This window comes from Magallana gigas, chromosome 2 (genome assembly GCF_963853765.1).
Source record: "Magallana gigas chromosome 2, xbMagGiga1.1, whole genome shotgun sequence".
NCBI lineage: Eukaryota > Metazoa > Mollusca > Bivalvia > Ostreida > Ostreidae > Magallana > Magallana gigas.
The window spans coordinates 42664173-42678628 of NC_088854.1; the positions used below are offsets into that span (position 1 = coordinate 42664173).

General features: G+C 33.7%; 1 protein-coding gene across 2 annotated transcripts in view; it reads left to right on the forward strand.

Moving 5' to 3' along the window:
* The window catches only part of LOC105339103 (fibrocystin-L), a 39776-nt gene extending 25577 nt beyond the window's left edge, over positions 1 to 14199 (forward strand). For both annotated transcript variants that reach the window (XM_066076733.1, XM_011444513.4), the window contains 13 exons: positions 1455 to 1546; positions 1784 to 1916; positions 2285 to 2444; positions 3808 to 3966; positions 4498 to 4664; positions 9614 to 9829; positions 10357 to 10487; positions 10829 to 10983; positions 11499 to 11665; positions 11824 to 11920; positions 12915 to 13072; positions 13222 to 13456; positions 13813 to 14199. In XM_066076733.1, the coding sequence (XP_065932805.1) occupies positions 1455 to 1546; positions 1784 to 1916; positions 2285 to 2444; positions 3808 to 3966; positions 4498 to 4664; positions 9614 to 9829; positions 10357 to 10487; positions 10829 to 10983; positions 11499 to 11665; positions 11824 to 11920; positions 12915 to 13072; positions 13222 to 13456; positions 13813 to 14060 (2118 nt within the window). In that variant the 3' untranslated portion in view covers positions 14061 to 14199. The remainder of the gene's footprint in view (positions 1 to 1454; positions 1547 to 1783; positions 1917 to 2284; positions 2445 to 3807; positions 3967 to 4497; positions 4665 to 9613; positions 9830 to 10356; positions 10488 to 10828; positions 10984 to 11498; positions 11666 to 11823; positions 11921 to 12914; positions 13073 to 13221; positions 13457 to 13812) is intronic.
* The last annotated feature ends 257 nt before the right edge of the window (positions 14200 to 14456 follow it).

The following is a 14456-nucleotide window of genomic DNA, read 5'->3' on the forward strand; positions in this document are numbered from 1 at the left end:
CCTGGTGGGTCTTTTCATATGTAGGGCAATTAACTCTGCTTTTACAAAGAGAGTTAACTATGATATAAAATATAAATATTAGACAATTGAAAAATCAACTTATTTAACGGTCATTAATTATATTTATTGATAATATTTCACAAAATTTCTAATTTTGACGATGTCTTTTTGTGTGAAGGGATTATTTTTACATAAAACTAATTAACATATTTTTAATTAGAATAAGAGCTACAAAGTTCCTAAGGTGTGCAAACATTAATTTTACTTTCTACATGAGTGTACAATATAGCAGATCAAGATATCCATTAAGTGTCTCTTAAACGTGTATGAATTCAATTATGTTTGAATTAGGAATAAACATCACCATTTTGTGATTTTTATTAAATGAAACAGTTGTAAATAGTCTCTGTAATTTGTAAAACTGAACACAGGAAGAACACACTTTCAAAAGATATTGTGAAATTACCATACATAGAATTTCAAATCGCCACAAACAATCATTTAATTTAGTTTATTTCCTTAACGTTAATTTCCATACGGTCTGGTGCTTGCATTTTTTCATTAAAGATATGCTCGAAGCCTTTGAAAAATACCCATGCTATCCTCCAAAAATGGAGGATAATTTCACCGACAATGCTAAGCAACTTTCCATATATGGTAAAAATTGGCAGCTATCTTAAAATTGAGCTACATGTATCCTCCAAAAAACGGGGGTTGCTTAGACCTGATAAATTGATACCCAAAGTATATATAATTAAATAGTGTGGCTCTTTTTCTTAATTAACCAAACTATGCATTATTTTCATCATTAAAATATAGCTATCAGATATCCAGATTTTATAGCATTTAGAATGCCTTCAAAAGGGCTACAAATGTTAATACATGAAGTTAAACTTCGATATTTCGAAAACTACTGTGGTTTCATCAATATTCGTTGAATACCAATTTTCGTGGATTTCGTTTTTTAGTTGATCCACGAAATGAAATGTTCATTGAAGTGCAATTTTTTTTTAACATTTTGTATTGATAGGGTCATTGGCCACGAATTTACGTATCCTTGAAACTGTGATTTTCACTTTATCCACGAAAATTGATGCCCTTGAATATTAATGAAACCACAGTAATATCTCGAATACAATGGATATGTTAAAATGATTTGTAAGTCCCATCCACTTATTTTTTTTAAGTGTTTTACCCTCGATATCTCGCAACTCGAATATCTTAAAGTTTTTGAACAGTCCCATCTAGTTTAAGATAGTAAAGTTTGACTGTATATATATTTGTAATCTAAGACTGTAGTTTTGCAAATATAATTCAATTTAAAAATTCAATTATTACTTTATTTTTAGCTAAGATACATCATAATGCAAATTAAAACTGTAAATACTTTTCAATGATAAAAAAAATAATACAAAGTTTATCAGAAAGACAATACATATGCTTTTGTTTTGCAGGTAGAAATTGCAAAGTGTGAGAGCACCTGTCCAGAATATGGGTCATCTCCCTCTCAGACCTCGGTCAGAGTAGTACTGACTGAGAGTCAGAAGTAAGTCTTTTAATATTATCAGTCAAAGTGCATGAATGCGATCAGTTATGTGTACCATAGTCTTTTGTTGCCCGCAATGTGAGCCATGTTTAGAAAGACTGTTCCAGGAATCATGTTCAGATAGAGCCTGATCAAGTCTTACCCTTTCTGACCCTCTATCTTAACTTGTCCAGAATATCAAAAAAAAAATTACTTATAAAACTATCTACTAAAATCATCTCTTCTATCCTTTATCAGATATTACATGGAGGTATTGCACTCGTATGGATCTAGTGGTAGTCCACTGGTTCAGGTGGCAGCCCGCTACTTTGATACAGAATTGACCAATCAGAGCACAGGAATTGTCAATATGGAACATCAGCTAGTGAAGGTTAATATTAAAATTTAAAAAAAAGAGTAAATAGCTTTTTAAACAATTTGACATAAAGTTCACATAGTTTTATAATTATGTACACCAGACAGAAAAAATATGATGGTCACTCTTATATTCATAAGCGTAAATGTTATGCTACGCAGATAGGGCTAATTATTGTATAGTTTGATTATTGTGATCCCAAGAATCATGGGGTGAAAATTTTGTGATTTGGGAAAAAAATTTGGTGCATGGGGTCGTTTGTGTAGTAACCAAAAATGATGATAGACGACAATTTAAAGGTTGAAATAAAATATATGTACAATGCAACAGAAATATATCCCCAAATGCTGTAATTTTCTCATATGTTTTGTTTTTCTTTAAAGGTGACGTCCACTGTTGTCAGAGAGGTACAGAAGGTAAAGATTGAGGTAGTGCCAATAGTTGGAAGTCAACGTAATGAATATCAGATCATAGAGGTCACAGAACTAAGTGGTGGAACGTCTGATGCCACATACAGACTTGGCCTCTATGGTGTCTACACAGGTAAGATCTAGGTCACAATTTTATGAAATAGAAATGACTTTTAAAAGGGAGTATTTTTTTTCTCCTTATTTCAAAAGTCTCCTGGTACAGCATGATGGATTTTTTAGAAAAAGAAATATTTGCTGGGTTTTTTCACTAATTAATAAATGTTTGTAGATTCTACTCTAGGGAGGTATTATAGGCCACTAGCAACACCGCCTCACCTTGTCCAGTCCTGAACTAGCTTAATTTCCAATTGGCACCACTTAACTGTACCCTTTTTTCTCTATCTCTGTCAGAACACTCCTCCAGTAGGTGTTCTTTGGCCTTTCTTTGAGTTTTTCAGGTTTACCCTCCAAGCAATGGAATATTGTGGTTTTGTTACATTGGGCCAATCTGTCTATTAACTTAATTTTTCATGTTTCTGACTTCTCTAGAACTACTGAACCAAATTAAATTTAGCTATAAGTAAGGGCTGGTAAGAGGAAAATGTCTTGTTGAAATTTAGGTTATTTTGATATCATAGGGAGAAGTCATGTGTTTATATATGGATCTTTGGTGAAATTGTTTTGCCTTAATGCTTCTGCTTCTAAGGTGACTGCTTGTTTACAAAGTGCTTTTTGTGTGTCCATGCAATTTGCTGCTTTCCTGTGCTTCTGTTTTGCTGAATATGTTTTAGATTTCCTTAGAAGTCTTACTCTTTCTAATCTGACCATAAGTGTGTCCATGGAGAGGAGATCTATTCCTAGTGTTTTCCTTTTTACCCCCATTTTCATTCGTTATACTTCGGCCTTGCTTTACCAATATTTCTTGTAAATTGGCGTCGGGTTGTTGCATCTAATTTGGAATTGAAATCTCCCATCAAAATGGTCACATTATTTTTACTGCATTTGCCGATTGTTTATATGCTCACGTCTTGCATAAAAACCCTCGTTCTTCTTCATTTGTTTGAACTTTGCACTGAGTGATGTTAATATGTATGTGTTAAAGAGTATGTTGATCTTGCAATTCTGCGTTTCATTTGCAATGGTTTGTGCTTTTCCTGTGAAGTACATGGACGACACGTAATTCCAAGTTATTGATTTGGGATGAAGAAAATTTGGTCTTGCAGTTCCTTGTTAGCTTAAATGCCAACAAATCTCCATCCTCCTTCACCACAAAAGATCTTTCTTTCTCTCTCCTGATTTTTTGCTTGTGTTGTCTTAGTATAAGGTTTGTTTGAGATTGTTAAAAAACAATGACCATACATACAGTTGAATTTTACAATGTGAACCCTCGTGGTAGAAATAAAACAAATGTAGGTATATATAAGCTAGATACATGAAGGACATTTTAGGAAACGATTTATATTTTTACATGTGTGTTTGTTGTTTCTTTCTCTAAGAGCCCTTCACCTCTACGTCTACAAGCACAGATTTTAGGCGTGCTTTTGAGAACCTCCCCTGGTACATTAATGGTTTGGACACTGTCGGTGTACAGATAACCCATTCGACCTCTGCTGAGGTCAAGGTCACCATAGAAATCCAATTCTTCACAGGCAGAGGTAATTATATTTCTTTATTTACTGAAATCTGTGTTTAAAACTGTTAGTAATGCTATGCATAAAAGTGATTTCTTGCGGAATCGAATTTCTGTAATAATATTGCTTAGATTTTGCAGTTCTTAGAAATCAAGATATGCAATAATGAGGTCATCCCCACAAAGCTTCTATAATTGTTATATGCCCTTACATTCATGTGTTTCAAAATGTTAGGCTTGATAGTCATCTGCCTTTAAAAAAGTTGATATCAAAATCTCAGGCTTTGGCTTCTGAAATACTCAGAACTTTTTTAAGGGGTAAGTGTGACGGTCGCATCAACAGTCTTGTAAAAATTGCAAAAATGTGAAGAAGTGACATAGTGAAAACAAAAATACTTTTAGTGCTTTGATTATCAAGGTTTTTGCAGTTGTGTTGATTACTAGTATTTAATATTGAAATTTTAGAATGTATTTATGTTTTTAAAAAAACCCGGTACCGGTATTCTTATTGTAGTAACTACTTGTTATATATACATGTATTGTTGTTCTTTTTAAGGAGATATTCCTACCCTAGAGTTTTTGCAAGCGGATGGCTCTCAGGGGGAAAAGTTAGAGATTCAAATCAGAGAGATGGTCAAGGGTATCCCATCACCATACACATTTGCAATGCAAATGGAAGGAATCATTTCTCCATTGATTACCCCCTCAGATGATGTAAACGCTGTAAGTGTTGGACACCATAATTTGACTGCACTTGTTCATTGCATTTGAAAATATATCTTTGTCTTTGTATTTTATCTAATGGCATATGTATTTGTACTGTAGATTCCAAATTGAGAAAGAAAAATAATATTTGTCTCATTTTGCAAGAAGCCTAGAGATCTTGTAGAAACTGAAAATTTTACCTTTATTATGACTTCTTCGAAGAAGGGAGGGCATATTGTTTTGCTGCTGTCCGTCTGTCTGTCTATCGGTCGGTATGTCGGTCGGTCATTCCACCAATGGTTTCTGTTCATTTTCTTCGCAGAGGTTGCACGTATTCAGATGAAACTTTTTATACAGATTAATTTTGATAATATCCATGTCAGCTTTGATCGAGCATTTAAGACAGAGTTATGCCCATTGGCCTCAGTTAAATTCTACTTATTTACAGTTTTCGTTCATTTTCTTTGCGGAGGTTGCACATATTGAAATGAGTTTAAGTATAATTGATATATCATAATAATATCTAGAACAAGTTTGATTTTGGGTAGGATCGAGCAATTTTAGACAGAGTAATGCTCATTGGACCTAGAAAAAATCCACTTATTTGCAGTTTCCGTTCATTTTATTTGCGGAGGTTATACATATTTAAATGAAATTAAATATACAGATTTATCATAAGAATGTGTAAGTCAAGTTCAAATTTATTTACACTCGATCAATCTTTGACAGAGTTATGCCCCTTTTATTTAGAAAAATCACAATTATTTGCAGTTTCCGTTCATTTTCTTCGTGGATGTTTCCAAGGGAAGGGGGCATAAGTGTTTTACAAACATCTCTTGTTATGTGAGTTAGCATGCATAATTAATGCTTTAATGAGCATGGCAATTGTTGTTGAATTGTATTCTTAAGAAAATGTACTCATAGTCGTGTTTTAGGCAAAGTGGAAATTTCGCAAATCGGCCTACATGTATGGATCCACTACAGGCTTTAATCATATGAACATAAGCCCCATTTTTTTTACTGCACTTAACCAAATTTTAAAAAGATACTGTTCAAAATCAATAAGATGTCACAATCTATTTAATTATATGTCACTCACCACGACCTGCAAGTAACGTGATCTTGATGTATCAGGATATTAAATCAATTATAAAAAATCCCCCCCCCAAAAAAAAAAATCATTAATAATAAAAAATACAGCCTTGATACACAGAATTCTAGTGGATACCATCCAAAATTTAATCTGTAATCTCTAGAGGTAATATATCAAGTTTTATTAGGTTACCTGAGTCACCCAGGTGACCTATTGCCATTGATCTTCGCCCAGCACTGCGTTGTCCTTTGAGCGTTAACACTTATTTAACAAATTTAACTTTTCTTGAAAACTGCAAGGTATATTGTTACCATTCATGGTTTGAAGCATCTCTATGATAAGAGGAATCTAAATTGTGAACTTTATGGCATTACCATCCCCAGGCCTCATGGGCGGGACAAAATATGCCAAAACAGCCAAACTTTCAAAAACCCTCTTCTCTACTCTCACACATTTGAGAAAAAATCTAAATGCATGGTTATAATGTTCATGAAGCCCTCAAACAAAACTGTGAAATTCCATCATAGCCCCTGGCTCAGGGATTTAGGTCCTAGAGTGCGTCCAATATGGTCATATACTGAAAATGTATAAAATCTTAGCAAATCTTCTTCTCTACACCCATGAATATATCTGCGAAAAACTAAATTCATGGTAATAAAGTCCATGAAGCCCGCTACAAAAATTGTAAAATTCATGCATGACCTAGAGTGAGTGCATCATGGTCATAAAGTGAAAATATATTAAATCTTCTCTACTCCCATATATATGTATATATTTACAAAAACTAAATCCATTGCTCTGAGGCCCTGTACCTTAAAATTAATTGAAAAATTCATGACCCCTGGGTCATGGATTAATGCCCTAGGGCTTTAGCCAATAAGGCCATATATTGAAATGTATCAAATTTTAAAAAATCTTTTTCTATTCCCATTTTATTTTAGAAAAACTAAATGCAGGGCTTTGAATCACTCTACCTAAATTGTAAAATTTAGGCCAAAAAAAATATTCCTGTTTCCTGTCACCTGACCAAAAAATTAGGGTAGGTAGGTAGTAAAAAAATTATTTTTTAAAAATTGGTCATTTTTGAAAACTTGGAGCAAGTGTGTAATAATGAGAAAGAAGTATATTTACAGTGTACGGTATGTTAATGATGACTTCAAATTTCCAAAGGTCTTTGTATTATTGATGTATGTAATGAATAGAAAACAACAGGCAAAGATTTTTTTTAAAATTATAAATAAAAACTAATATTATTTGCAAAATTTAATTTACATGTGTATGAATGTATTATCCTTTTCTGGATAAATATTTCTGTTTTGTATTTTAATGTCAATATTAATTAAATCAGTCTCTATACATCCGTATATTCGGGGTATTAGTCCAACCTTTTGACCCACTTACTACCGTACGTTATGTAGAAGATCTGTTTAATTCTCAAGACAATGAAGAAAACAGTTTTATGATTATTTTAACATTCATTGCAAAGTTATTAACTAATAATAGGTTATTAACTAACTGATGTATCATGATTTAAAGTAATAAACATCTTTTTGTAATTTCCAATGCACAGTATGTTGTTGCATCACCCGTATTTATAACCCCTGAAGATAAGATAGTCGCAAGTTAATAACCACAAGATTAATTTATGCTATAAAAATGTCTGTAGATTATTTTGTTATTATTCATTTGCCATTGAGGTTAATTTACACGATTGTGAACTCAGAAGACTGGGCACCTTCACTTCTCTTTCTGAGGAAATTCTGGCGAAGTTACCAATCACCACACAATTATCATAAAAAAAACTTTTAGGGTCGGAGGGTAGAAGATAGGGTCGGTCGGGCGACAGGAAACAAGAATAATTTTTTTTGGGCTTTATGGCCCTGGGTTCATATTCATATTTTAAATATTTTATTCTATACTTTTACTCTTATTGGATATTAACTGAATGCACTGTTATTATGTTCTTGATGTCTTTTTTTATATAGTGCAACTCACTGCCCATGGGGCAGGGGTTGTGCATTGGTCATACGTCATTTGTAAACAATTTTACATTTTAACTTGTGAAGACTTCACGGTAAATTGTCACTTGGCTGACATGTTCTATAACAACTTCATTGTACAATATTTACATCCAACAAGTATTATTCCTTCTATTTTTACGGAAACTTCTAGTTAATTCATAGCTCTATAGAAACAGCCAGACTGAAATCTACACGCCCCGTTTATCGATTGGTCGAAATCTACAGCGGCTGAAACTGACAAGAAAATGACAGGACAGATATTGACAAGCCCTGTTTATCGATTGGTCCAAACCTACAACGAGCTAGGAAAGATCACGGACTGCACGAAATAATCATGACGATGTCGGAATCAAAGTCTCACAGGAGGCGATTTGGCTGTTTCTTTTAGCTAACGTACTTACGTACATTAACAGTAATTTAGTAAATTTTACTTACTTTTCATAATCAATTAGCTAAAAGAAAGATGTTAATATAAACAATAAAATCATTGGAGAAAAAAATAACATAACCCGCTAACGCGGGTTATGTATTTTTTCTGCAATGTCGCTACCTTCATATCCCGAATGAATCACCAAAGAAGAAAACATTTTATTGTTTAATTATGGCATCCCAGAAAGAATACACTCAGACCAAGGAGCCATCTTTGAAAGCAGAGTGATTCAAGAACTTTGTAAAATCATGGGTATGAAAAAATCCAGAACTACCAGCTACCATGCTATGGAAAATGGAATGTGTGAACGCTTTAATCGGACGCTGTTAAACAAGTTAGGTTCACTAGATTTTAGCAAGAAGACCAATTGGAAAGCATAAGCCAAACCATTTGTACATGCATATAACTGCACTCGACATGAAAGCACAGAACAAACTCCGTATCTTCTGATGTTCGGATATAACCCAAGATTACCAGTCGATGCAGCATTTGGTCTTCGAGTGAACGAAAAAGAACCATCTACTCAATACATCAAGGATCTACGAGAACAAATAATCCAAGCTTAAAAACTAGCAACAGCTGCAGCAGAGAAAGCAGAAAGAGTGTTACAAATCAGAGGAGGTACAGTGAAAATTGGAGACAGAGTTTTAGTGAAAATCGTTGCATTCGAAGGACAGCATAAACTGGCAGATAGTTGGGAACAAGATCCTTATATAGTTATTGGACAACCTAATGAGAACAAACCTGTTTTTGTGGTCAAGAAGGAAAATGGAGAAGGTCGTATAAGAACATTACACCGCCACCTTCTATTACACATAGATATACTAAAGGACACACCTACACCACAACTCCAAAAACCTATTCCTGTCAAAAGAAAATCGACAATACTGAAAAAGGAGCCTACAATTAATCCTACTGAACCTTCAAAAACTGATGATTTTCTTGAACATTCCTCAGAAGATGAATCAGAATGGAGGTCCGCTGTGATCAGTCAAGAAGAACAAAGTGACAATAATTCAAATATTATTGGTGAATCAGAATAAAGAAGTAAACTAAATACATCTCAACTTTATATTCACAACGGACTAAAGACCGACCCAAATACCCAGGGTTACAATATTAAATGTGTTCTATTTTAGGAAATATAATATCCTGTGCAATGTAAGCTTGCATGCATTTTACATTAAACTCAATATTATGCTAACCCAACCATTAAAGGCCTGTAGGTCTCTTTTTACCAAAAGCTTTAAAAAAATCAAATGATTAATGGAAGGGTAAACAGTCAGAGGAGTTTTGGATTAGGGTTTAGACTGCAACATGAATCTAAACATGCAAAAAATGACACCCTCTGAGAGGTCAGCCTAAGGGCTGTGGTACTCAAATGACCATCAAGGCCTGTAGTTCTCATTTATCTCCCCCACAGTTAATACGCAAGATAGATGAGATGTTTACCACAAGATGTCCAAAGTTCCTTGGGCAGACAGGATTTTCCCATCAAAGCTTTGAGACAAATGAAGGAAATAGTGGGGGTGAATGGATGAACGACCGCGAGGCTTTCTGTGGACGCGGTCTCGTCAAAAATCCAACGTATTTGTACTTGGATAATGGTGGATTCAATCTCCAAGGAACAGTGAATACTGTAGGTATTTACATGCATCAGTTAAGATTATATTTCTTGGAGCAGAAGAGAGAATTCAAGTTGTAATTGAAATCCACAAACTTTTAGCATACTTTGTTAAATGGGCATTTAAATAAAAATAAGCTAACTCTCTAGGCACAATTTCTCAAAGGATCACATTTAAAAATAAAAAAGTTACTGCAACCAGATAAAGTTAATCGGTAATCAATTATCATTGCTATACTTTTGTAAATTTTGTTTGATATACATGTACAAGTAATTAACATATGCAGCCAAGCAGCTTTTGACATGTATAATGTAAATTGATTTAAATTTTCCCATTACTGATTATCAATGCTTGTTAATACTATGTATGGTAACTGATTTTCATAAAGTCTTGTTCTTTAATTTTGTAATTTGATCATAAGAAACTCCATAATCTGCTTCTTGATTGAAATAAAAACAAATTGAAATGGTTATGAATTACCAATATAATTATGTTGATTGTAAAGAATATTTACTACTCAAGTGTGATTTCAACATTGTAGATTTGTTTTGGTTACCATGGAGCCATACAGGACACTCTGACCTTCAAATACACTTACATCGATGAAACAATGACCTTGATTGAAAATAATTATAAATCCTTCACTATCAGCATAGGCGAGGAATCAGATGAGTAAGTTCGGCTAAATGGCATCAATTTTTTTAATTACATTGCAAGAGTGTCTATAGTTAGAAAAAAATATGCAGTGCTAAACTTTATATTTTTGATACTTTATAATTTGATAGTAGAATGTAAAGTATAAACTATAATTTGTATTTTAAGCTGGTTATAAGGTCAATTATTGAATTGAATTTGAAACTAGGACAATTATGTGGTTTTGTTAAAAAAAACTACACATAAGGGCCGATCGATCAAACATGGTTGTCAAAAATGGAGAATGACCATTAATCCTCTTAAGTTATAGATTTTTTTCAGTTTCATTTTATTGATGTACATCAAATTTTTTTTTTTAGGTGGAAATACACTTGCTTTGACATACTGTCAGCTTTGAGTAGCTTTACAAGTAATGGGCAGAGCTTCAAAATACAGTACATCGAATTAAGTAGAGCAGGGGATGTATTTGTAGATGAAGTATACATCGGCCAGGGGCCAAGCACACTGGATCAGGGTAAGAAGACTACTGTGTACCCAGGTTTCTTTGGGCTATAATCTATATTTGTGGCAAATTATTTTATTTCTTAATAAATTGAACATGCAGAAAATATGTTGGTTTACGAGTCCTTTAAAAAATTCTAGAATCACAAAAATAACCCACACGCATGAAAAACAGTATAGATAGATAAACTTTACTTTGCAAAATTCCAAAACCTGAATGTACAGCATTTCAGCTATAATTTTAAAAACAAATTGTAAGCCTACATGCATATGTTTATATATCTATCAGGATATGTTTTCCTGAAAATTAAGTAAATATCAAATATGTTTTTCCTAAATCAAGGCATCACCAGTGCTTCAAAAAGATTAATTACAACCTTTGAAAGCCTTGCTTTTAAAGCTGCTGTCTGTGTGTGTAATGTATGATCAGCACCCCCACACCAACCCCACCCCCCACCCCCCGCAAAAAAGGGGGGAAAAGGGGGAAAAAAGAAATTTTGCTGAAAGAGGGATGATGTCGTTTTTCAGAGAATGTCAATTTATTGCGAATGAAGCCAGTGATGCCCAATGGACATCGGATACACTACACCCAGGGAGCAGACACCACCGTTCCACCAGTATACAGTGTGGATATCACTTTCTTCCCTCTGGAGTGTGGCCATGACTTTCCATTGTTAAGTGTTGTCCCTGAACAGGTTTTTGATATACATGTATAGACGTCTCTCTTACATCCACTTTTACACATATATTAACACTTTCTGATTGTTTTTTATTTTATAAACTTTAATATCGATATGCTAACAAATTATTACAAACATTTTTCATTGGTTATTCTTTTTCGCCCTATGAAAAGACTAATGCCCTGAAAGTAGAAGTGGAGCGACTGAGTGCAGCCTCACCCCCCGTCACAGGGACTTTCACCTTGACCTTTGAAGGACAAGAGTCTGTGGGTAAGTTAATGTGTGAGGGGGATAAAATCTTCTCTACCTCTTTCTGTGTTTTTTAATTGTCATAACTTGTACAAACACGGATATACCGAAATCTCGGATACAGCAAAAAAAAAATTAAAGTCTTCGGCAGAATTCTTAACAAATCTTTGCACTATTTTATGGTTATATCGAATTCAGATATAACAAATTACCGGATATAGCAAACTGATTTGTAGTTCCGTAAAAGTGGAAAATAACGAAATTTAAGACTTTTATAGCGATTTGTTTATTAGTATGAAAAGTTATCACTGTCATTTGACACAATAATTTGAATGAATTTATTTACACATAATTCTTAAATTCACAATCCGATTATTATAGGTTTCAAAAGAATGTATATCCATTCGAAGCCTTAACTAGCAAATAATGTAGTCTGATTGAAGAAATCTTGTATGTAGCGAATTCGTTATACATATTATTCCGAATTTGTTTTACGGTTATAATGAATTACGGATATAAAGAAGTAAATCCTTTGGGCTTTAGGACTTCGCTTTAACCAAGTTTTACTATAATACTTGTTTTATTGTGATCCTGTGAATTAATTAAACCGCATTTAATGTTGAAAATCTGTAATTTAGTTTGTATATAAAAAATGAGAGTTTTGTTAATGTTTTGAATCAAATGAAAAGAAGTTTTAAATTGTTATTTTTCCCTCTCTATTGTGATTTTTCCCTCTCTATTGTGATTTTTGACACAGACCCTGATATCATCGGTATTTAAATTCTGTTTAAAAGTGAAGTGAATGGTAGAGGATTAAGCCTAATCTATTTTGCTATATGTCCTGTTCTGTAAAGCAATTATCTTCCAGTAAATATTGAGTGAATATTGTTAAGATTGCCTTGTCTTATGTTGTTTAGCAATAGTTCCAAGTGAAAACAATAAAATTGCTTTGTCTTGTTCTGTTAGCAATATTTTTAGTAAATATTAATTAGATTGCTATGTCTTGTTCTGTTAGCAATATCTCCCAGTGTGACGGGGGAGGAGCTGAAGGAGATCCTGATGACGAGTGTACCCAACATGGGAGAAGTCTACACCTACAGACACGGCGACTGTGCGAACTTTGACCTCAGTATAGCATTTTTGTCCAGACCAGGTGACCTTGAAACAATTCAGGTATTAGTTGTTGATAGGAAAGGATTGATTGCGGACTGAATCATTCATAATTTAGCTATAGACAGGAGAGAGAGAGAGAGAGAGAGAGAGAGAGAGAGAGAGAGAGATACTGATGATAAAGTATTCTAATGTAGTATTGTTTCTCTCAGTTTTCCAGCCAGCTGTCTGGGAATGAAGTTTCGATGACAGTAGAAACTGTGGCTGACGGCAGCTTGACCTTAGATCCAATTCAGGGGGACATGTTGTGTAGCTACAGTAGCTCCCCTCAGGTGACTGTCTTTGTGAATGACATACCTGCTCGCTGTAGCGCATCCTCTCTCTCCACTGGCTGCTCTTTTAACTGGATACCCACAAGTACCCCAATCATCAATAGCTGCTCTACCAGTAAGTTTCTGTATTATGCATTCATCATCTTTTCTTTCCTTGAAACTTCTTTCTTCTCACCCGTATATTTCAGTGCTAAAGGGACATGAACCACCCAATTAAAATACTTTAAAAGTGCTTGAAATCTACAAAAAAGTTGTTTTCACAAAATTTGTTTACATTTATGATTTGCAGAATAGGTAAAGAAGTTACTTATAAAAGATGGAAATAAAATATTTTCTGATTTGGTCTGATATACACAAATGGGTATTGATGAGTTTAATCTTAGTGTAATTGATGTTAAATTATATTATTAAAAAATAAAATAAAAAAAGTCATTTGAAAAAGAAATAATCATTTGCCTTCTTCAAATTTAGCTGGATCTGACATTGTCATAACAGGAAGTGGACTTTCAGCGAATGTAGAAGACATCACAGTGAAAATTAAGAGTGCAGATTGTACTGTAATTGCTGCCTCTGAGACAGAAATAACCTGCACTCCCTCACCACAAACACCACCAGGGAATCGTAAGATAAACGTCTATATAGCAGGCAAAGGAAAAGCGTCCTTGGCAGATGGAGCGTCCTGTAGATACTTTTCCGTTTCGAAAAAGATCAAAGTTTAGATTTTTAAAAAGTGACGTGGTGTAACACCTTATAATTGTTTTTCTATGGAAAATTTACTTTAACAAGGTTCCATCATATCATATCTTATTAAATGAGTAAATTTGGAAAAAGTCAAATGTAATAAAATAATCGTTTTTATGAGTGCAATAATTGTTTTTTTGTTTTGTAATGAGTGTAGCGTGTAACCCTATTAATTATAAAATACGAAAGCGGATAGGAACCCTCATTTATCTTTCTGGGGACTACATATGCAGTAGTTTAAATTTAATATATAGAGATACTGATTATGAAAATAAATCGATTGCTTGTCGTAGAATCAAGTAGGAATAAGTATGCGCTAGCTCTAATCTACAGGCTCGTTTCATTCAGCACGGCTCTTGTGGTTTCGGCTCTTT